At 44.4% G+C, this 24,890-nt stretch overlaps 1 protein-coding gene across 2 annotated transcripts in view; it reads left to right on the top strand.

The window, feature by feature from the left end:
* LOC121280696 (clathrin light chain A-like) overlaps positions 1 to 24,890 on the top strand; it is a 52,683-nt gene that overhangs the window by 5,240 nt on the left and 22,553 nt on the right. For both annotated transcript variants that reach the window (XM_041192801.1, XM_041192811.1), the window contains exons 2-3: positions 12,565 to 12,608; positions 19,552 to 19,663. In XM_041192801.1, the coding sequence (XP_041048735.1) occupies positions 12,565 to 12,608; positions 19,552 to 19,663 (156 nt within the window). The remainder of the gene's footprint in view (positions 1 to 12,564; positions 12,609 to 19,551; positions 19,664 to 24,890) is intronic.

Genomic DNA, 24,890 nt, shown 5'->3' with positions numbered 1-24,890 from the left:
TGACCACCAACCTTATTGAATTTTTAAGGAGGTGATAGAGAGAGTAGACAATGATAATGTAATAGATGTAATTTATCTGGATTTTCAAAAGGCATTTGGTAAGGTGCCCATAATAGACTAATAAGGTCAGAGAATGTGGAGTCAGGAGACAAGTGGCAGAATGGATTCAAGCTAGCTTCAAGCCAGAAAGCAGAGAGAGTGGGAGCAAAAGGTAGTTATTCAGAGTGACAGAAGGTGAGAAGTGATGATCCACAAGGATCAGTGCTGGGAGCACTGCTGTTCACAATTTATATTAATGATTTGGAGTTTGGAATCAATAAACACAATTTCTAATTTTGCGGATGAATCCAAATTGGGGAGAATATTCAATACTGAGGAGAACTGCAACAAATTACAGGAGGACATTAATAAACTTAGAGAATGGGCAAATAATTGGTAAATGAAGTTCAACACAGGTAGTACGGTGAGGTAGTACACTTTGGTCGGATTAATAGGGAGCTCACTTATTACTTGGAAGGTGTGAGTCTGGATGTGGTGGAGGAACAAAGAGATCTCAGAGAACAAACACAACTATCACTAAAAGTTACTCTTCAGGTTAGGAAAGCAATAAAAAATCAAACCAAGCACTGGGTTTTATTGCTTTTAGAATTGAAAAGTAGGGAAGTTATGTTAAACCAGCATCACATCTTGGTCAGGCCACACTGAGAGCACTGTGTGCAGTTCTGGTCCATGTAGAGATATAGAGACACTGGAGAGGGTGCAGAGATGATTTACAAGGATGATACCAGAAATATGTGGGCTTACATCTCAGTAAAGGAGTGACAGGCTGGGTCTCTCTTCTCTTGAAAAAAGAAAGCTGGGGGGGTGAGTGGGGGTGGTGACCTAATCGAGGTCTTTAAAATTCTGAAAGGTTTAATCGAGTGGATACAGAAAGAATGTTTCCTCTTGTGGGGAAGAGCAGAACTAGAGGTCATTAATATAAAATAGTCACCAAGAAATCCAATGGGGAATTCAGAAGAAACTTCTTTAACCAGAGAGTGGTGAGAATGTGGAACTCACTACCACAGGGAGTGGTTGAAGTGAATAGTGTAGATACATTTAAGGGGAAACTGGACAAGAATATGAGGGAGAAGTGAATAGAGTTACAATGATAGATTTAGATTTGGAAAGATGGGAGGAAGCCTGAGTAGAGCATAACCACCAACGTTGACAGATTGGGCCAAATGGCTTGTTCCTGTGCTTTATATCCTATGTAATCCTATGCTCCTCCCAGTCCTTTGTGCAACTTGTTTATTGTTCTTAATGCTACATCTTGGTTCCCACCCCAAAGCCAAGTTAATTTAAACCCTCCCCAACAGCACTAACAAGCTGCCCCTGAGAACATTGATCTTGGCTCTATTTTTGGTGCAATCTGTATGTCTTGTATAGGCCCCCCACCACCACCACCAAGGGCAGGTCCCAATGCCCCAGGAATCTACAGCCCCCTGCTGCACCATGGGCAGGATATTGAGGGCCGAGGGCGGGGCCCACTCGCCGATACGTAAAATGACGTGGGATGACATCGGGCGGAACTCCCAACATCACCCCGCATCATTTCAATTTTCAGGTCGGCGGGGGGGGCAGCTGAATCAGCTGTGTGCTCGCTGACCTGTCAACGGCCTATTGAGGCCATTTAAAAAGTAATTGAACTTGTTAATGGACCTGCCCGTCCAACCTTAAGGTCAGCGGGCAGGCCAGGAGCCCTGGCGGGCTTCAGAAAGAGCATCAAACCTCATCCACGGGCGAGATGAGGTTTCATGTAGGTTTTTAAAAATTAACAAATGTTTGATTAAAAGTGATGGACGTGTCCCAACTCATGCGACAGTGTCATGAGGGGACATGTCAGGGAAATTTTATTTTTCTCTGTTTTTAACATTTTTTAATGTGGAGCCGATCTCCCTGAGGCAGCACTTAGCCTCAGGGAGGTGAATGCTCTCTATCGAGCGCATGCGTGAAAAAGCGCACTCCCGGCTCAGGAGATCCCCCCCACCCCCACCGCCCCCCCCACCCCGCCTGCACAGGGAGTACACAGCGCTTCCTGGCAGATGTCACACTGGGTGGGCCTTCATTGGCCCGCCCACGTAAAATGGCGGTGCGCCTCCGATTGGGGGCGCCGATTGGTGGTGCGCCCGCATGCCCACTCCTGAAGATTCTGCCCTGTCTCTCCAGCCAGGCATTCACCTGCTCTATCCTGTTATTGCTATACTCACTAGTGCATAGCACTGAGAGTAATCTGAAGATTAGAAGCTGAGGCGAATAGCTTGGAAACATTTAAAGGCAAATTAAATTGACGCATAACAGAGAAAGGAAGAGAAGGCTATGCTGATAGATGAGATGAAGTAGGATGGGAGGAGGCTCATGTGGAGCATAAACACTGGCAGCTGGGATAAATAGCCTGTTTCTGTGCTGTAAATTCTATGTAATAATACCTGATGTTTCATTTGGCAATGCAGCGAGGATAACAGCAACCATTTTGTGTCATTTAATCTGAGTGACTAATTTATTAACTTATTTTCTGAATTGATAAATTGTCTGCACTTGGCGTTTATTTCATGATAAGTAAACAGAGTGACTGATGACCACAACCTGCTCAAGGTGCAACCTATTAGTGGAAATCCTTAAGATAGATTCAGAAGAGCTGGAAGTCTGGCATTGTTATAAATGCTCCTGGCATTTAATAAGCAGTTTGTGTTTTTCTTTCCTGTTAGCCCAAAGAGACAATAATGGATCAAATGAAGATTCACTGAGTGTTGAGTAATGATAGTTCAATTAAACTGGTCTATTTTTAGCTCTGTTTAATGCGTTAAGGTGGATTATCTTTTCTAATTCCAAATTACAACCTCCTGACAATAAATGGTGCTAATTTATATTGGGCCAGAATTTGTTGTCAAAGTAACAGTGAGGCTAATAGCACTTTCCATTAATTATGCCCAAATGCCAAAGTAACTTCAGGCAAGGGACACAGGGACCATGAAATGGTGAAATTCAGATGCTGCCAGATGCTACTCCATTGTTAGCTCTATTAAAAAGACCTGTCGCTGTCTGGCTTACCTTTGAATCACCTGAAGTTGCTGTATTTGCGTGGTCGAAATGAAATAAATTCTTCACAGAAAGTGAAGTCTTGTCCAATTCTGTCTAAGTACCCTTTTAATGACTAACCTCTTTGGCAATGAAAACTAATTATTACAAGTGTAGGGTCTTTCAGAATTTATTTGTTAGAAACATAGAAAATTGACATCACAGATGGAGTCCATCATGCCTGATGCTGGCTGATAAACGTGGTCTGCAGCCATGTAGGTTACAGCAATTCAAATGCATATCCAAGTATTTTTAGACTGTGATCAGTGTTTCTGCCCCTACCAATCCTCCAGGCAATGAGTTCCAGACCTGCACCATCCTCTGGGTGAAAAGAATTTCTCCTTAAATCCACTCTAATCTTACTGTCTCTAGCTATTGACCTCTCTACTAAAGGAAATATGTCCTTCCTATCCACTCTACCCAGGCCTTCCCCAATTAAATATCCTCTGAGCCCCCTCTGTTCCAAATAAACCAACCTCAGCATTTTCAATCTTTTGTTATAGCTAAAATTCTCCATTCTTGGCAACATTTTCAGAAATCTCCTCTCTACCCTCCCTATTGTGACCATATCCCTCCTGTAATGTGGTATCCAGAAATGAACTCGATATCTAGCTGTGGCCTAACTAATATTTCATAAAGCATATAACCTCTCTGCTCTTATATTCTATGCCTCAGTCAATAAAGGAAAGTATCCCATATGGTGGCCACCTTATCTACCTGTCCAGCACTGACCTTCAGGGATCTGTGGACATACACTCTAAAGTCCTTCTGTTCCTCTATGTTTCTCAGTATCATGCCATTTATTGTGTATTCCCTTGCCTTTTTGCCCATACCAAATGCATTACCTCACACTTCTCTGGACTGAATTCCATTTGCTACCTTTCTGCCCACCTCATCTGCCCTACAGGTAACTCCAGATCCAGAACAATGTGATTGACTCTTAACCACATCCCATGAAAGAATAAATAAAAAGGACCTTTTTCCAAATTTTGTTTTACCTGTGAATTTTAAACTTGTCCTGTACCCCCAAGCTCAAGTTATTAATGTCTATTAGAACTAGCACTGAACACTGGGAACCACTCGATACCTCCCTCCAGTCTGAAAAACAGCCATTTTCTGTCTTCCATCCCTTAGCCAATTTTGTCTCTATAATGCCATTGCTCCTCTAGCCCATGGGCTTCAATTTGCCTAACAATCCTAGTATGGGGTTCTTTATTAAATGCCTTTTGAAAGTCCAAATACCCAACATCAACTACATGACCCTCACCCACCCTTTCTGTTACCTCATCAAAAAACTGGATCAAGTTCATCAAGCACAATTTGCCCTAAACAAATGCATTTTTGAAAAATTCTTTCTTGGGATGTGGGTGTCACTGGCAAGGCCAGAATTTGTTGTGCATCTTCAGCAATTTCAGAGGACAGTCACATGTAGGCCAGACTAGGTGAGGAGGGCAGATTTCCTTTCCTAAAGGGCATTAATGGGCCAGATGGGATTTTACAATAATTGATGATAGCTTCATGGTCACCATTACTGACACTAGCTTTATATTTCAGATTTAAAATTTATTAATTGAATTTAAATTCCACCAGCTCCTGTAATGAGGTTTGAACCTATGCCCCTAGAGCATTAGGGCCTCTAGGTTACTAGCCCAGCAACATTATCACTATGCCACCACATCTAGATCAGATGGCCTATCTAATTTAAGTACTGCTGGTCTTTCTAGTACCTCCTGTTTTTCTAGTTTTATCTCATGCAGAATCCTAGCAACTTCTGTGTTTACCATAACTTACATTAGAATGTTAGAAATAGGAGCAGGAACCGGCCTTGCAGCCCCTTGAACCTGCTTCACCATTTGATAAGATTGTGGCTGATCCGATCTTGGCCTCAATTCCAATTTCCTGTTTGTTGCTCATAGCCCTTGAATCACAGAACTTTAATGGCACAGATGGAGGCCATTCAGCCCATCATTTCTGCACTGGCTCTCCAAATGAACATTATGACCTAGTCCCAATCCCCTGCCTTTTCCCTGTACCCCTGCACACTGTTTTTATTCAAATAATCATCTAATACCCTCCTGAATGCCTCAATTGAACCTGCCTCCACCACACTTCCAGTCAGTGCATTCCAGACCCAAACCAATGTCACATTTGCTTTTTTTGCAAATCACTTTAAATCTGTGGCCCCTCGTTCTTGATCCTTTTACGAGTGGGAACAGCTTCTCCCTATCTGCTCTGTCCAGCCCCCTCATGATTTTGAACATCTCTATCAAATCTCCTCTCAGCGGCCTTCTCTCCAAGAAGAACAGTCTCAACCTCTTCAATAGTAACTGAAGTTTCTCATCCCTGGAACCAATCTTGTAAACTTCTTCTGCACTCTCTCCAATGTGTTCACATCCTTCCTATAATGTGGTGCCCAAAATTGTACACAATACTCCAGCTGAGGTCTAATGAGTATCTTATATAAATTCAGCATCACCTCCCTGCTCTTGTACTCTATGCCCCTATTGATAAAGCCCAGGATATTATATGCTTTATTAACTGCTCTCTCCACCTGTCCTGCCACCTTCAATGATCTTTGCACATATACACCCAAGATCTTCTGCTTCTACACCCCCTTCCCTTCAAAATTTCACCCCTTATTTTATATTGTCTCCATGTTCTTCCTACCAAAATCCATCACCTCACACTTCTCTGCATTGAACTTCATCTGCCACCTATCTGCCCACTCCACCAACTTGTCTATGTCCTCTTGAAGCTCCACACCGTCCCCCTCACATTTTACAATGCTTCCAAGCTTCGTATCATCTGCAAACTTTGAAATTGAAATCCCCTGCACACCAAGATCTAGATCATTGATATATATCAGGAAAAGCAAGGATCCCAATACTGATATAAAAATAAAAACAAAAAAACTGCGGATGCTGGAAATCCAAAACAAAAACAAAAACAGAATTACCTGGAAAAACTCAGCAGGTCTGGCAGCATCGGCGGAGAAGAAAAGAGTTGACGTTTCGAGTCCTCATGACCCTTCAACAGGTTCCTAATACCGATCCCTGGGGAACTCCACTACAAACCTTCCTCCGGCCTGAAAAATATCCATTGATCATAACTCTCTGCTTTCTATTTTTCAGCCAATTCTATATCCATGTTGCTACTGTCCCTTTTGTTCCATGAGCAATAACGTTTCTCACAAGTCCGTTGTGTGGCACTGTGTCAAATGCTTTTTCAAAGTCCATGTACACCACTTCAACAGCATTACCCTCATCGACCTTTTCTGTTGCCTCTTCAAAAAATTCCAGCAAGTTAGTTAAACATGATTTCCCCATTAGAAATCCATGCTGGCTCTTCCTTATCAACCCATAGTTTTCCATGTGACTACAAATTCTATCCAGAATAATTGTTTTTAGAATCTTGCCCACCACTGAAGTTAAACTGACTGGTTTGTAATTGCTGGGATTATCCTTATAACCTTTTTTTTTAACAAGGGCATAATGTTTGCAATTCTCCCGTCCTCTGACACCACCCAAGTCTAGGGAAAACAAAGATTATAGCCAATGTCCCTGCAATTTCTACTCTCACTTCCTTCCATATCCTTGGATGCATCTCATCCATGCCCCTTTGTCCATGTGTAAATTCCCTTTTAGGTGCCTAATGGCCCTACTCCTCCTTTTATTGCCTTTTTACTATTTATATGCCTATAGAAGATTTTGGGATTCCCTATTATGTTGGTTGCCAGTGTTTTCTCATAATCCCTCTGCTTCTTTAATATGCTTTTTCACCTCCCCTCTGAACCTTCTGTATTCCTCTTGGTTCTCAATTGTATTTTCTAGCTGACACCTGTCGTAAGTGCACTTTTTCTTCTTTATCTTATTTTCTATCTCCTTTTTTCATCCAGAGAGCTCTGGATTTGTTTGTCCTACCTTTCCCTTTACCTATACCTTGACTGTGCCCAAACCAATTCTTTTTTGAAGGTAGCCCATTGTTCAGCTAGTTTTTCCTGCCAATCTTTCATTCCAGTCTATCTGGCCCAGCTCCATTCTTGCCCCATTGAAATCAGCTCTTGTCCAGTTAATTATTCTTACTCAGGATTGCCTATCGTCCTTTTCTATCATCATCCTAAAACGAACAATACAATGATCACTGTCTCCTAAATGTTCCCCCACTGACACTTGATCTACTTGGCCCACCTCATTTCCAAGAACCAGGTCTAACAGTGCATCTTTTTTTTGGTTGGATTGGACACATACTGCTGTAGAAAGTTCTCCTCAATACAATCTCGGAACTTTTGCCCCTCTCCAGCCTTTACACTACCACTGTCCCAGTCTACATTCGGGTAATTAAAGTCCCCCATTATAACTGCCCTATAATGCCACAATCTCTCTGTAATTTCCCTGCAGATTTGTTCTTCTACATCCTTCTCACTATCTGTCGGTCTATAGACTACACCAAGCAATGCAATTGCACCCTTTTTGTTCCTCAGCTCGAGCCAAATTTATTCTGTCCTTGAACCCTCTGTGACATCCTCTTTCTCCAGCACTGCAATGCTCTCCTTAACCAATACCGCCACCCCTCTTCCTTTCCTTCCTTTCTTATCTCTTCTGAACACCTTGTATCCAGGAATATTTAACACCCAGTTCTGCCCTTCCTTGAGCCAGGTCTCTGTTATCATCACAACATCATATTTCCACATGGCAATCTGCACCTGTAACTCCCCAATCTTATTTACTATACTCCGTGCATTCACATACATGCAAAGTAACCCTGATTTAGATTTTATTACTTTCTCCCTTGCCCTGACTTTACCTATTAACTTACTATTCTCCATACTAGTGCTATCTGTCCCTCCCAGTATTTTGTTCACCCTGGTATTCCTCTCTAATACTCTCTCCTGGTTCCCACACCCCTGCTGAGTTAGTTTAAAGCCCTCCCAACAGCACTAGCACAACGCCCCGCAAGGAACTCAGTCCCAGCTCTGTTCAGGTGCGGCCCGTCCGGCTTGTACAGGTTCCATCTCCCCCAGAGCCAGTCCCAGTGTCCCGGGAATCTAAAGCCCTCCCTCCTGCTCCATCTTTCCAGCCACACATTCATCTGCCTTATCCTCCTATTTCTGTTCTCACTGGCACGTGGCACTGGGAGTAACCCGGAGATTACTACATTTGAGGTCCTGCTTGCTAATTTCCTACCTAGCTCCCTAAATTCCGATTGCAGGACCACATCCCCCTTCCTACCTCAGTCATTGGTACCAATGTGGACCATAACCTCTGGCTGATCAACCTCCCCCAAATGAATGACCTGCAGCCGCTCTGTGACACCTTTGACCCTGGTACCAGGGAGGCAACATACTACCCTGGAGTCACATCTATGGTCACAGAAACGCCTGTCTGTTCCCCTAACCGATGAATCCCCATCACTATAGCTCTTCCTTTTTCCTTCCTCCCCTCCTGTACAGCCAAGCCGCTTGTGGTGGCACAAACTTGGCTCTGACCGCACTCCTCTGAGGAACCAGTACCCTCACCAGTTTCCAAAACTGAAAACCAATTTGTGAGCGGGACCCCAGGGGACTCCTGCACTACTGCCTTCTCCTCTTGGACTGCCTGGTGGTCACCCATTCCGTCTCTGTCTCCAGACCCTTAAGTGGTGGTGTGACCACCTCTCTGAACATACTATCCACGTAGCTCTCAGCCTCCCGGATGTGCCACAGTGACTGCAGCCGCCCCTCGAGCTCTGAAACCCGGAGCTGAAGTTTCTGCAGCTAATAGCACTTCCTGCACATGTGGTCAGCTAGGACACCTGTAACGTCCATGGCTTCACACATATTACAGGACACTCATTCCACTCGACTGAGCTGCCCTGCCATGTCTTCACTCTACTTCCCTTACTTAACTTGATTCTACTTTGGATTATTTATATTATACTGGCCCTAAATTTCCCTTATTCCTGGCATTTCTCAGTTAAATCCAAGTACAGCAACTTGTTTAAAAACAGTACACTTTTCCAATTTACTCATCAGTTCCTAGTTACCAAGGCCACTGCTCTTCTTTCTGAGGGAAGGTAGAAAAAGAATGGAGCACCTCCTCCCTTCTCACTGAACTCCCTCAGTCACCAAACTCCAACTGAAGCACTCGGCTGCAGCCAAACACCCCAGGGCAGACAAAGTCAGCACTATAACACAGCCTACTTTTATACTCTCTGAACCTAGCCTCTGAAAACCTGATTAAGCAAGTTATCTAATTAACTAGTGTCATGAAGCTATTAATGTATATAATGTTATCGAAAATTATTTTTTAAAAATAGAGTTTTAGTCTGTGGATGTGTTAATTGGATTAAAGCCTGTTAGTCTGGGTGCTTTGATGTGTAGTAGTTTTGAGATGTAAACACAGAGGTAGAGGTAGGTTTGCATTTTGTTGAATAGAGCATTCAAGAATGGGAGTGAAATCTTGCACCTAGCTGGAGACACCAAGCAATATACTTATATTACTGATAAAATTGGTGCTATAAAGGGGTTTTATTGTTAGAAGAGGTGGAGTTCAAAGGGCCTGGTGATACAATGAGGATTTACATTCAAACAGAAGTGTTGGATATGACAGATAGCAGTTTTGTGTATGCAGGGCAGAGACAATGTAACATCAAAGCAGCTGTAAGCCTACAACTGTCTGCAAAGGAACCAAAGTGAAAGGAACCCTCATTTTGAATTTGTAAGGTGAAAATGCTTTGCCTGTTGTCTGCTTAAAGCCTATGGGTTGTTGTTGCCTTAATGGAGATTAGTTTGAAAATTTGTTAAAAGTTATGATAGTAGTAATTTGTAGCCATGTGTATATGTTTAACTTGTGTAAATTAATAAATGTCTCATGTAGTTTTATACAAAAACCTCTCAAGAACTGGTGGTCTGATTCCTGAATTTAGAGTTGCATCTCAAACATACCACTTAAAAATATATGTTATGACAGTTGTTTAAAGTTTCCCTCTGGGATTTTAAATAACAGCCTTTACCAACTGCTGTATCATAACACCAGTTTCAGTTGAATCCCCTTTGGTTCGAGGATCTGTCTAACTCAGCTCCTCTGTAAAGCCCCCTCAGTCTTTTATGTTTCACCTCTCATTCTTATGAACTCCAAAGAGTAAAGGTCCAACCTGCTCAACCTTCCCTCATACGACAACCCCTTAATTCCAGGAATCAACCCAGTGAACCTTCTCTGAACAGCCTCCAATGCAAGTATATTCTTCCTTAGGAGACCAAAACTGTACACTGTACTCTTGGGCAGGATTTAATGTCCTCTCCTGAGGTGAGTTTGGAGATGGGGGCATTTAATTGGGTGGGAGGGTGCCAGTTGGGGACCCTGCTACCTTTCCACTTCTGCCCCAATTAAGGGTGAAATTGTTCAGATTTGCATTAAGTACGGTAGTGGGTTTTAAAAAAGCTGTTTTACCAGCCGGTGGCAATACGGGTTTTCGCACCATATCATCCCCTTCCCATCTCATAAACTGTGCAGTCTAGGGAAACATGCTGTCTCGCTGATAGGAGGCCTCTGATTGGCCCGCCACACCGTTACCTCATTGCTTCCTCATGACTGGACAATTCTACCCTAAGTCTGGGGCGAGCAGGCCTTTCTGCCTGGACACCAATTGAAACCCATTAATGGGCAATATATTCAAAAGCCCCACAAACCTAACTCCCAATTTTAAATTCTACTCTAATCCTTTTCATAACACATTTCTCAAATTTCACTGTACCATCTCATAAGAAATCATCAACATGCATGATGAAGACGCCTGACAGTTTTCCTTTAAGATACCAATAAAACATACAGGATCTGCTTTAAGTTGAACAAAATCTATTTTCATCAAAACAAATATCACCAAAAAACCCACACACTAGAAGCATTGTTCAGGCCATGGGCACATTTTAGTTTCCATAGCTCCCTTTCTGTATCTGCTGCCTCTAAGGGCAGTACACTCCCATGAATAATGTGTCCATTAGAGCTGAAAGGATTTTCAAGATTACTTTTCCAGCTGTGGAAGAGTCCACTCTAATATCTGTATCTCCCAGTCCCTCTTCAAACCCCCCTAGCAACTAGCCTCGCTTTAGCCACTTATAAGTCTCATCCGTATAAGTCTCATTCTTCCCTGACAATTTACACTTGCTTTCTGCCATTTTTCACCACACAAACGGTGGTCAGGGAACAGAATTTGGGACCAAAGACAATGACATCAGTTTTTTCCATATATAGTTAGAGATAATTTCCGTTCATTAAATAAATTATATCAGATAAGCAGTGTGACAAATTGTTACATTTTTAATGCAGCAAGTGGTAAGAACATGATTTTTTTTTCATGCACAGGATGTGGGTGTCACTGGCTAGGCCAGCATTTATTGCCCATCCTTAATTGCCCTTGTTCAGAGAGCAGTTAAGAGTCAACCACATTGCTGTGGGTCACGTAGAACCATAAAACCATAGAAAAGTTACAGCACAGAAGGAGGCCATTTGGCCCATCTTGTCCATGCCAGCCCGAGGACACCCAGGTGCGCTTTCTAATCCCTCCTTCCTGCACCCGGCCCATAGCCCTGCAGCTTACAGCACTTAAGGTGCAGATCCAGGTACTTTTTAAAAGAGTTTAAAGTTTCTGCCTCTACCACTAACTTGGGCAGCGAATTCCAGACACCCACTACGTAAAAAAGTAGGACAAATCAGGGAAGGAGGGCAGATTTCCTTTCCTAAAGGCCATTGGGTTTTTACAACAATTGGCCATGGTTTCATAATCATCATCAGACTTTTAATTCTAGATTTTTACTGAATTCAAATTTCACCATCTGCTGTGGTGGGATTTGAACTCAAGCTCCCAGAGCATTACCCTGAGTCCCTGGAATACCAGTCCAGTGACAATACCACTAGGCCATCACCACCCCATACCACATGGCATTTGCTACCATATGGGGTAGTTGAGACGAATAATATCGATGTATTTAAGGGGAATTTGGTTAAGCATATGAGGGAGAAGGGAATAGAGGGTTAAGCTGATGAAAAGGGCAGGAAAAGGCTCAGGAGGAGTATAAACAGTGGAATGGACCGGGGACCGAATGGCAAAAGTGTGTGTGCATGCACATGTAAAAAAGTCTTCCTCAAATTGCCATTGCTTCCTTTGCCAATTACCTTAAACTTTAATTCAAATCTGAGCACATGCGGAGAAACTATTCCCATTGGTGAAAGGATGGAGAACCAGAGGCACAGATTTAAGGTTATTGGCAAAAGAAGCAATGGAGATTTGAGGGAAATTGGTGAGCTACACTAATTCACTTGGAGTACACTTCACTTATTAAGTTTAAGTAGAATTGTTTTGTGCATCTTTCAAACAGAAAGCAGTGAAAGCAGCATGAATGGCTGTATGTATTCTTTATCCATCAGTGAGATGTGGTTATTAACACTGATATGGTCCTCTTGTTCTTTTCAGAGGTTACTGGTGAAGTGGATGCTGTTAATGGAGATTCGTGTCAGGTATGTTATAAATTTGCTGTGCCTTTGTGTTTTTTAATCCCTGAGTGCTTGTCAGAAAAAGTAAGTGGGAATATGTGGGGTGATCCCCTAGGCTTTGGTGTACAGGGCACAATTTCAAAAGTTCAAAATGGAAGTGTTGTGAACTGTGAGGAGAATAGTGTTAAACTTCAAAAGAACATAGGCAGGTTGGTGGAATTGGCAGACAAGTGGCAAATGACAGTTAATGCCTGCACCCTAAGGTCTGAAATTCCCTCTCTAAACATGTCTGACTCTATCTCATCCTTTAAAATGCTCATACATCAAAGCACCCAGAAACTAGCTGGCTTTAATCCAATTAAAACACACACACAGACACACCCACAGGCTAAACCTCTATTTAAAAAAAAAATTCCAATAACATTTTATACATTATTATCTTCATCACAGAGAGGATGAGTGGAACTAATTAGATTGCTCTTTTAAAGAATTGGCACAAGCAGAATGGGTCAAATGGCCTCCTTCTGTGCTGCAAGATTCTATGAATACCCCATGGCTGAGCTGAAGAACAGGTAATCATTATCAGAACATAAGAAAATAGAAACAAAAACAGAATTACCTGGAAAAACTCAGCAGGTCTGGCAGCATCGGCGGAGAAGAAAAGAGTTGACGTTTCGAGTCCTCATGACCCTTCGACAGAACTTGAGTTCGAGTCCAGGAAAGAGCTGAAATATAAGCTGGTTTAAGGTGTGTGTGTGGGGGGCGGAGAGATAGAGAGACAGAGAGGTGGAGGGGGTTGGTGTGGTTGTAGGGACAAACAAGCAGTGATAGAAGCAGATCATCAAAAGATGTCAACGACAATAGTACAATAGAACACATAGGTGTTAAAGTTAAAGTTGGTGATATTATCTAAACGAATGTGCTAATTAAGAATGGATGGTAGGGCACTCAAGGTATAGCTCTAGTGGGTTTTTTTTTTAATAATGGAAATAGGTGGGAAAAGGAAAATCTTTATAATTTATTGGAAAAAAAAAGGAAGGGGGAAACAGAAAGGGGGTGGGGATGGGGGAGGGAGCTCACGACCTAAAGTTGTTGAATTCAATATTCAGTCCGGAAGGCTGTAAAGTCCCTAGTCGGAAGATGAGGTGTTGTTCCTCCAGTTTGCGTTGGGCTTCACTGGAACAATGCAGCAAGCCAAGGACAGACATGTGGGCAAGAGAGCAGGGTGGAGTGTTAAAATGGCAAGCGACAGGGAGGTTTGGGTCATTCTTGCGGACAGACCGCAGGTGTTCTGCAAAGCGGTCGCCCAGCTTACGTTTGGTCTCTCCAATGTAGAGGAGACCACATTGGGAGCAACGAATGCAGTAGACTAAGTTGGGGGAAATGCAAGTGAAATGCTGCTTCACTTGAAAGGAGTGTTTGGGTCCTTGGACGGTGAGGAGAGAGGAAGTGAAGGGGCAGGTGTTGCATCTTTTGCGTGGGCATGGGGTTGTGCCATAGGAGGGGGTTGAGGAGTAGGGGGTGATGGAGGAGTGGACCAGGGTGTCCCGGAGGGAGCGATCCCTACGGAATGCCGATAAGGGGGGTGAAGGGAAGATGTGTTTGGTGGTGGCATCATGCTGGAGTTGGCGGAAATGGCGGAGGATGATCCTTTGAATGCGGAGGCTGGTGGGGTGATAAGTGAGGACAAGGGGGACCCTATCATGTTTCTGGGAGGGAGGAGAAGGAGTGAGGGCGGATGCGCGGGAGATGGGCCGGACACGGTTGAGGGCCCTGTCAACGACCGTGGGTGGAAAACCTCGGTTAAGGAAGAAGGAGGACATGTCAGAGGAACTGTTTTTGAATGTAGCATCATCGGAACAGATGCGACGGAGGCGAAGGAACTGAGAGAATGGGATGGAGTCCTTACAGAAAGTGGGGTGTGAGGAGCTGTAGTCGAGGTAGCTGTGGGAGTCGGTAGGCTTGTAATGAATATTGGTGGACAGTCTATCACCAGAAATTGAGACAGAGAGGTCAAGGAAGGGAAGGGAAGTGTCAGAGATGGACCACGTGAAAATGATGGAGGGGTGGAGATTGGAAGCAAAATTAATAAATTTTTCCAAGTCCTGACGAGAGCATGAAGCGGCACCGAAATAATCATCGATGTACCGGAGAAAGAGTTGTGGAAGGGGGCCGGAGTAGGACTGCAACAAGGAATGTTCCACATACCCCATAAAGAGACAGGCATAAGTGGGGCCCATGCGGGTACCCATAGCCACACCTTTTATTTGGAGGAAGTGAGAGGAGTTGAAGGAGAAATTGTTCAGCGTGAGAACAAGTTCAGCCAGACGGAGGAGAGTAGTGGTGGATGGGGATTGTTCGGGCCTCTGTTCGAGGAAGAAGCTAAGGGCCCTCAGACCATCCTGGTGGGGGATGGAGGTGTAGAGGGATTGGACGTCCATGGTGAAGAGGAAGCGGTAGGGGCCAGGGAACTGGAAATTGTTGATGTGACGTAAGGTGTCAGAGGAATCACGGATGTAGGTGGGAAGGGACTGGACAAGGGGAGAGAGAAGGGAGTCAAGATAACGAGAAATGAGTTCTGTGGGGCAGGAGCAAGCTGAGACGATCGGTCTACCGGGGCAGTTCTGTTTGTGGATTTTGGGTAGGAGATAGAAGCGGGCCGTCCGAGGTTGGGCGACTATCAGGTTGGAAGCTGTGGGAGGGAGATCCCCAGAGGAGATGAGGTCAGTGACAGTCCTGGAAACAGTGGCTTGATGTTCAGTGGTGGGGTCATGGTCCAGGGAGAGGTAGGAGGAAGTGTCTGCGAGTTGACGCTCAGCCTCTGCGAGGTAGAGGTCAGTGCGCCAGACAACAACAGCACCACCCTTGTCAGCGGGTTTGATGACAATGTCAGGGTTGGACCTGAGAGAATGGAGTGCAGTAAGTTCAGAGAGAGACAGGTTAGAATGGGTGAGAGGAGCAGAGAAATTGAGATGACTAATGTCGCGCCGACAGTTCTCAATGAAAAGATCGAGAGAAGGTAAGAATCCAGAGGGAGGGGTCCAGGTGGAGGGAGAATATTGGAGATGGGTAAAAGGATCCGTTGAACTGGGAGAGGACTCCTGCCCAAAGAAGTGAGCCCGGAGACGAAGACGGCGGAAGAAGAGTTCAGTATCATGCTGAGCCCGAAATTCATTGAGGTGAGGGCGTAAGGGTATGAAAATAGAAGCAGGAATAGGCCAAATGGACCCTCAAACCTGATCCACCATTTAATATGATCATGGCAGATCTTTGGCATTAACACCATTTACTGGTGTTCAGTCCAATCACAAAATCCCTTAGTTCCTTTGCAGTATTTTACATAACTTGTTAGTGGCTTAAACCAACACAGAGGTTGGATATCAAGTAAACAATTGTGTTCTATGTCACCAATTCTCAGCTTGGTCTGTCCCCCTTGTGCTCTTTTGAGCCCCTCACCTTGTTTATCCTTCTAGCCTTTCCTTTAAAATCCTTGCTTTCTACTGCCCGCTCAACCCCACACCACGTTTTGCACTGAAATATTGTCACTGCATTACACATTCCCCCACTCCCAGCTGCATGGAGCAATTTCTCAGCTTCATTATTTTGGGGAGGTGTGAACACCATTCTGATGCAACTGAGCTCCTTGTTCCAGTGAACAGCGGTACCTTGACCCAATGTACCAGAGACAGTGAAAGCGAGAACAAGGGGCAAGAAACTGAGCTTGGTAGCATCTGTGTTTAGGTAGAATGAGCGTCTTTTGGGCTCCACAATGGTGTCTATGCACATGCGCACACTTGTGACAAGATTGTGTTGGGCATTTTGGTAAAGGGATTAGAGCGCATGCAATGAACAGTTGCTGGGAGTGTACAGAGCAGGCAGATTGAGACAAAAATCAGCGTGCAACACGCATTTAATACTAGTGCTACTATTTTAGAGCTCAAAGTTCCAGATAACACACTCTCTTAACCTCACACAGCCTGAGCATGCATTCAGTAACAGGAAGGATCCATGACCCCCACCTTGTGGTATTTAAAGCAATTGCAAACAACAGGTTAGTTGCTGGTTGTTTTCTTTTCTTTATTCTTTCATAGGATGTGGGTGTCGCTGACAGGGCCAGCATTTGATGCCCATCTCTAATTGCTCTAATTGAACTGAATGGCTCGCTGGGCCATTTCAGAGGGCAGTTAAGAGTCAACCACATTGCTGTGGGTCTGGAGGCACATGTAGGCCAGACCAGGTAAGGACAGCAGATTTCCTTCCCTGAAGGGCACTAGTGAACCAGATGGGTTTTTACAACAATTGATGACAGTTTCATGGTCATCGTTACTGAGACTAGCTTTCAATTCCAGATTTATTAGTTGAATTTAAATTCTACCAGCTGCCATGATGAGATTTGAACCATGTACCCAGAGGAGATGGTCATTGCCTGGCACTTGTGTGGCGCGAATGTTATTTGCCACTTGTCAGCCCAAGCCTTGATATTGTTCAGGTCTCGCTGCATTTGGACATGGACTGCTTCAATGTCTGTGGAGTTGCGAATGGTGCTGAACATTGTGCAATCATCAGTGAACATCCCCACTTCTGACATTATGATGGAAGGAAGGTCACTGATGAAGCAGCTGAAGATGGTTGGGCCTAGGACACTACCCTGAGGAACTCCTGCAGTGATGTTCTGGAGCTGAGATGACTGACCTCCAACAACCACAACCATCTTCCTTTGTGCTAGGTATGACTCCAAAAAGTGGAGAGTTTTCCCTCGATTCCCATTGCCTCCAGTTTTGCTAGGGCTCCTTGATGCCACACTCGGTCAAATGCTGCCTTGTTGTCAAGGGCAGTCGCTCTCACCTCACCTCGGGAGTTCAGCTCTTTTGTCCATGTTTGAACCAAGGCTGTAATGAGGTCAGGAGCTGAGTGGCCCTGGCGGAACCCAAACTGAGCTTCAGTGAACAGGTTATTGCTAAGCAAGTGCCGCTTGATAGCACTGTTGATGACCCCATCCATTACTTTGCTGATGATGGAGAGTAGACTAATGGGCCGGTAATTGGCCAGGTTGGATTTGTCCTACTTTTTGTGTACAGGACATACCTGGGCACTTTTCCACATTGCTGTTTAGATGCCAGTGTTGTAGCTGTACTGGAACAGCTTGGCTAGGGGCGCAGCAAGTTCTGGAGCACAAGTCTTCAGTACTATTGCTGGAATATTGTCAGGGCCCATAGCCTTTGCAGTACCCAGTGCCTTCAGCCGTTTCTTGATATCACATGGAGTGAATCGTATTTGCTGAAGACTGGCACCTAAGGAGCTGGGGACCTTCGGAGGAGGCCGAGATGGATCATCCACTCGGCATTTCTGGCTGAAGATTGTGGCAAATTCTTCAGCCTTATCTTTTGCAATGATGTGCTGGGCTCCCCCATCATTGAGGATGGGGATATTTGTGGAGCCTCCTCCTCCAGTGAGTTGTTTAATTGTCCATCACCATTCACGACTGGATGTGGCAGACTGCAGAGCTTAGATCTGATCTGTCATTTATGGGATCGCTTAGCTTTATCTATCATTTGCTGCTTCTTCTGTTTGCCACAAAAGTAGTCCTGTGTTGTAGCTTCACCAGGTTGACACCTCATTTTTAAGCATGCCTGGTGCTGTTCCTGGCATGCCCTTTTGCACTCTTCCTTGGGGTTGATCCCTTGTCTTGATGGTAATGGTAGAGTGGGGGATATGCCTGCCCATGAGGTTACAGATTGTGTTCGAGTTCAATTCTGCTGCTGCTGATGGTCCACAGCGCCTCATGGATGCCCAGCCTTGAGTTGCTAGATCTGTTCGAAATCTATCACATTTAGCACAGGTTTAGCCACACAACACAATGGAGCATATCATCAATGTGAAAGTGGGACTTTGTCTCCACAATGACTGTGCGATGGTCACTCCTACCAATACTGTCATGGACAGATGCATCTGTGGCAGGCAGGTTGGTGAGTTTGAGGTTAAGGATGTTTTTTGCTGTTGCAATATGTTTGGCTGATGTGGTATCATGATTGATTACCTGGCAGTATGTGCAAGTTGTGAGATTGGATGTGAGGCTTGCAGCAATGCTAAGAGTGTGAGGGTGAGATGAAACATATATGTGTTATGTATGAGCATAGATTGACAGAGATTGCTAGTTGATGAGTGATGGGTTGTGCTGATTTGAGCAGTGGCTGAGGTTAAGTTGTTTACTTGGTTTGGATGTAACATTTGAAGATACCTTCACCAACTTTGACCACTTGTATAGGGTCCTTGAACTTTTTGCAGCACCGCATCTGAATCCCAGGGCTAGAGTCCTGCCATTGACTGTCACAGCTATCTGCTCCCCCTAGTCACTGTGTGTCTGGAGGGCCACTGCCTGTAGATACAAGACATCTCTCCTCTTCGTCAGTTCCTCCAATAAGAATTGCAGTGCAGCTTTGAACAACCTGAGTGCCTGCTCTATCCATTCTTTCTCAGGTCAGGAACCCCAGCACATGCTTCAGCCACAAGGTACCTTCCCTTTAAGATGCAGCCTGGCTTTAAGTAATAATAACAGATATCAATTTTAGGTCCCTGATGATGCATTTAGTCTGTCAACAGCACAGATAGTTCTGGCTGCGTGCAGAAATGATGGTGATGAATAAGCAGCACAAAGAGGTAGTGCTGCCTGAATTATATCAAATGGGTGTGGGGTAATCAGCGCATTGTGATTCCCATGCCCGTTTTAGGGGGCTATCCAATGTAACCTGTCGGAATTCCAATTTGTGGCTTTCCCAGGAGCTACCTCAGGCCAATCAACATTGGAAAAGTTCCTGATTCCCACTTCCATCAGGATCTAGACCAAACATACTATACCACTGCTTCCCAGGGATGGGAATTTCAGAGCCAGTTAATTTATTTGCTTGCTAATTAACACAATTCATGTAGAGATCAACTGATACATTTTTAAAAATTCCTCTTTTGACAGGAGAATGATGCTGATGCGTATTCTACTAGTTCACAAGCCGATCAGTTACACCAAGAGCCTGATAGCATACGCAAATGGAGAGAAGAGCAAATAAAGCATTTAGCGGAGCTGGGTAAGCAATCAACATCAATCGGTAAATCATTCCTAAATCTCTGGTGAAATGGCCAGACACATGGCAGGTGAAATTTAAGGTAGAAAAGTGTGAAATGGTTCATTTTGAAGAGAAGAATGAGGAGAGACAATATAAACTGTTACAATTCTGAAGAGCGCACAGGAACAGAGAGATCAGAGGGTGTACACACACAAATCTTTGAAGGTGGCATGACAAGTTGAGAAGGCAGTTAAAAAGCCTGCAGGATGTCTGGGTTTATAATTAGAGGCATAGAGTATAAAAGCAAGGAAATTATACTAAACCTTTATAAATCACTAACTCAGCTGGAATATTGCATCCATTTCTGGGGACCACATGCTAGAAAGGATGGAAAGGCCTTGGAAAGAGTGGAGAGGATATTTACTAGCATGATACCAGGGATGAGGAACTTTAGTTATGTAGAGAGAGTGGAGAAGTTGGGGTTGTTCTCCTAAGAGTAGAAAATGTTAAGGGAATATTTAATTGAGGTGAGAATTATGAGGCTTTGAGTGGATAGGGACAGAATGTTTTCACTGCTGGGAGGGTTGGCAACTAGAGGGCACAGATTTAAGATAACTGACTAAAAAGCCAGGGGAGAGTGAGAATGTTTTCACACCACAAGGTGAGATTGGCAGTGCAATACCCGGAAAAGTGGCAGAAGCAGATTCTATGGTAACTTTAAAAGGGAATTGGATAGATACTTGAGAAGGACAAAAATTGCAGTGATATGGGAGAAGTGCAGAGGAGTGGGACAGATTTGTGATTCCTTTAAGGAGGCAGCACAATGGACTGAATGATCTTCTTCTGTACTTTATGATTTGATGATTTATGGTTGGGTTAGTAGTCTACAATGTAGAGTAGTCCAGCTGGCATTGAATCCAGGGTTGAAAAGCTGTCAGTCTAGAATCACAGGGAGTTAAGATGCCTCTGCTGGCTATCTTGACCAGATTTTTTGGGGAGGGAGGGGAAATGGTGAAAGTCAGAGAGTAGAGTCAGATGCTCAAATAGACTGTGACCATTCCAGCCAAAATCAAACATTTCAGCAGGCCTTTCAACTACTCCTTACATATTTACACACAGGTACATCTAACTGTGCAGCCCATACAAGCAGACAATGCAGGTCAGTGAACACAACGTTAATGGATGAACAGCCAGCGCCAGTTAGGATACAGGAGAATTTCAGGTGAGCTCACGTTTATGGAAGATGCAAGGCTGGCCAGGAGACCATTGAAATTGTTGATCCTGGAGCTAATAAAGATATGGGTGAAGGTTTCAGCTGCAGCAGCACTGAGATAGGGGTGGAGACTGGTAATAATACAGAAGTGGAATTAGGCAGTTTTGGTGTTGGAGCGGATATGGGGGAGGGGTCAGAAGCTCAATTGTTTTCCTTTTGAATAGAGGTGGCAGCAAAGTGCATACAGTTGGGAGGGAATCCTGAGAGTCCTCAATTTTGACTCTGGATCCCATAAAGCCTCATGGCATCAGGTCAACCATGGGCAAGGGAACTTCTTGATTATTATCATCCACACCCTCCCTCAGCTCATGTCCTCCTCCATGTTGAACACCACTTGGAAGGAGCACTGAGGGTAGCAAGGACACAGATTCAACTCTGGGTGGGGGACTTCAATGCCCATCATGAAGAATGGCTCAATAACTCCATTATTGATTGCACTAATCTGAAGGACATATCCACCAGATTGGACCTGCGTCAGGTGTTGAGGTAACCAACAAAAGGGAAACAACCCACTTGACCTCATCCTCACAAATATACTCATCACAGATGCATCTCTCCATGACAATATTGGATTAGACTAACCACCCATAGTTCTTGTAGAGACTAAACGTCTTCACACTGAGGACACCTCCACCATGTAGTGTGGTGTGATGTTAAATGGGATACGTTCACAACAGGTCTGGCAGCTCAAAACAAGGCATCCATGAGGCACTGTGGGCCATCATCAGCAGCTGAATTGTGTTCCACCACAATCTGTAACCTCATGGCCTGGCATATTCCCCACTCTACCATTACCATCAAGCCAGGGGATCAACAAAGTAGCCCACTTGATTGGCACCATACCCATCATCTTAAACATTCACCCCCTCCACCACTGATGTACAGTGGCAGCAGTCTGTACTATATACAAGATGCACTGCAGGGACTAATCAAGGTTTCTTAGACAACACCTTCCAAACCCACGACCACTATCATCTAGCAGGACAAGGGCAACAGATAGATGGGGACACCACCAGCTGGAAGTTCCCCTCCAAACCACTCACCATCCTGACTTGGAAATATATCACCATTCCTTCACTGTCGCTGGGTCAAAATCCTGGAACTCCCTCCCTAACAGCACTGTGCGTTACCTACACCACATGGACTGCAGCTGTTCAAGAAGACAGCTCACCACCATCTTCTCAAGGGCAATTAGGGATGGGCAATAAATGCTGGCTTAGCCAGCAAAGCCCACATCCCATGGATGACTAAAAGAAATCGCAAGACAGAATCTGTACATTTAACCACAGGGAAGAGGTATGTACTTTTTTATCTGATAAGAAATTTTAATTTTCCAAGGTACAGAATGCTGAAATGTGACTGGTTAAAGCTGGGTGACTGTGGATACACATTCAGTGAAACGCGATTACACCTTCCAAACCTGTGACCTCTACTGTCTAAAGGCCAAGGGCAGTAGGCACATCGGAACACCACCACGTACAAGTTCCCCTCCAAGCCTGACACCATCCCAATTGTTGCTTCACTGTCAGTGCCTCAGAATCCTGGAACTAGCTTCCTACTAGCAGTGTGGGTGTACCGTCGTTGTCATCAATCCCTTGAAAGGAGGGGGATGTCTGCTAGCTTCATGATTTGTGTGTTGTCGGGTGACTCAGCAGGCCAATCCTGGGGCCACAGGTCTTTGATCAGGGAGGATAAGAGTTGTCCTTAGAGAGGGGTGTTCTCATGCCAGGATTCTGCTCTCTGCCCTTCCGCTTTTGTTGCTTCTCTACAGCAGAGTTTATGTGGTCAGTTTCTGACTGTGTTGTGCCTTATTGGATGAGGCACCACCATGTGGCACTGTTTGTGGCTAGTTCTTCCCACGAACATACTTCAATTCATCCCCTTTTCATTGAGGCTTTCAGAGTGTCCTTAAAACATTTCCCCTCCTTTAGATTGGATGCCATCCTTAAGTGATGAAAAGGGGATCTGCTTTGGTCACAAACAAGGAGAAGACCCAGCGTAGAATCAGCTATGCAGGAGAAGCCTTCCAAACATTTCGCAACAGAGTCTTCGACAGCAGAGATCTCCATAACAGGACAAAGGCTTTAGTCTATAATGCTTTTGTTGTCACCACCCTTCTATAAGGCAGTGGGACTTGGGTCACCTACCAAGGCAGTTCCAGGCTCTAGAGCATTTCCATGAGCAGTGTCTCTGCAGGATACTCAGAGTTGTGGGAAGGCAAGGCAAACTGGCTCCAGCATCATCACTGAAACCAATTCCTCCAGCATTGTAACCATGATCGTATGAAATCAGCTCTGCTGGTCTGGACACTGCCTCCACATGTGCCTACAGCACAGGGACTGCAGCGGTTCAATAAGACAACTCACCACCACCTTCTCAAGGGCAACTAGAGATGGACAATAAATGCTGGCTCAGCCAGTAAAGCACACATCCTGTGAATGGATAAAATAATTTGCTGAATGAAACTATGGAAATGAGGAAACTTTTTGCCCAGCATAAAATAATTGACATAATCATATGGAAAGGGCAAGTTTGGAAAGTTCTTGGCTCTGGGGGGACAGCTGATATGTTTGAGAACCCACATTCTTTCATTTATGAAAAATAAATTGACTTTGATGTCATTAAACCTCAGCTGATAGCAAATCTTTCTGGGATGTACAACAAATTTAATACTTATTTTCTAGAACTCAGACAGAACAATCTGCTACACACCGTGTGCTACAACCCCCTTGAGGTTAAACTGTCATCCATTTTGCGCTCAAAGATATTAGAGCAGCTCATTGATATTCATTGGACAGCTCCCTCAGAACCAGGTTCAGTGACATACCATTTTAATGTGAACGCTGTGATGAATACAGCAATAGTTCTTTTGCAACACTGAAAATGTTACATATGAACATAGGAATTAGGAGCAAGAGTAAGCCATTCAGCTCCTCGATCCTGCTCTGCCATTCAATAAGATCATGGCTGATCTGATTGTGGCCTCAACTCCACATTCTGCCAGCCCCAATAACCTCTGACTCCCTTGTTAGTCAAGAATCGGTCTACCTCTGCCTTAAAAATATTCAATGATCCTGCCTCCACTGGGAAAGAGAGTTCCAACTATTCACGGCCCACTTAGAGAAAAAAATTCTCCTCATCTCCATCTTAAATGGGTGATCCCTTATCTTTAAACTGTGCCCCTTAGTTCTAGTCTCTCCCACAAGGAGAAACATCCTTTCAGTATCCACCAACAGTCCCTGTTGGTCCTATTGAGCACAACCTCCTGATATGAAGCTGTATTTTCAGCAAAGACATTGATGAAACATCAAGTCAGAACGAACAGTGACGTGTGCTTGTCGAAGATACTTCCATTTCTTGTCAGAATTGTAGCTCAGCACAAGCAACAAGTTAACATTAAAACAAAAATGATAACGCTGTTCTTCCAATGCTTGAGCAGGTTACACTTCTTGGGAATTTGTAAGGGAAAAAGTACAATGCTGGGGGTGTGTTTCAATAAGTGAGGGAAAAGTTAAGAGATACATACTTGCACCATCTGTGACTGACAAATCAGAAGAGAGTGTGGGATGAGGGGAAGTGGGCTGACGGGAGGATTGGGTATAAGCGTACTGTCAGTTACAGAGACAGGAGAATCTATCCTTCTTTCCATCCCTTCCACCAAGGTCTCCTGCGCAGCAGTTGAAAATTTTGGTGTCCACTCTCCCCCATCTTGTTTAAAAGCAAAATACTGCGGATGCTGGAAATCTGAAACAAAAACAAAAATAGCTGGAAAAACTCAGCAGGTCTGACAGCATCAGCGGAGAGGGACACAGCTAACGTTTCCAGTCCGTATGACCCTTCATCAGAACTGAGGAAATATAGAAATGTGGTGAAATATAAGCTGGTAGAGGGGGGTGGGACAGGTAGAGCTGGATAGAGGGCCAGTGATAGGTGGAGGCAAAGAAGAGATTGCCAAAGATGTCACAGACAAAAGGA

The sequence above is a fragment of the Carcharodon carcharias genome, chromosome 1 (assembly GCF_017639515.1).
Source record: "Carcharodon carcharias isolate sCarCar2 chromosome 1, sCarCar2.pri, whole genome shotgun sequence".
Classification (NCBI taxonomy): domain Eukaryota; kingdom Metazoa; phylum Chordata; class Chondrichthyes; order Lamniformes; family Lamnidae; genus Carcharodon; species Carcharodon carcharias.
The sequence above is the reverse complement of the archived record's forward strand: the minus strand, read 5'-3'. Positions and strand labels throughout refer to the sequence as shown.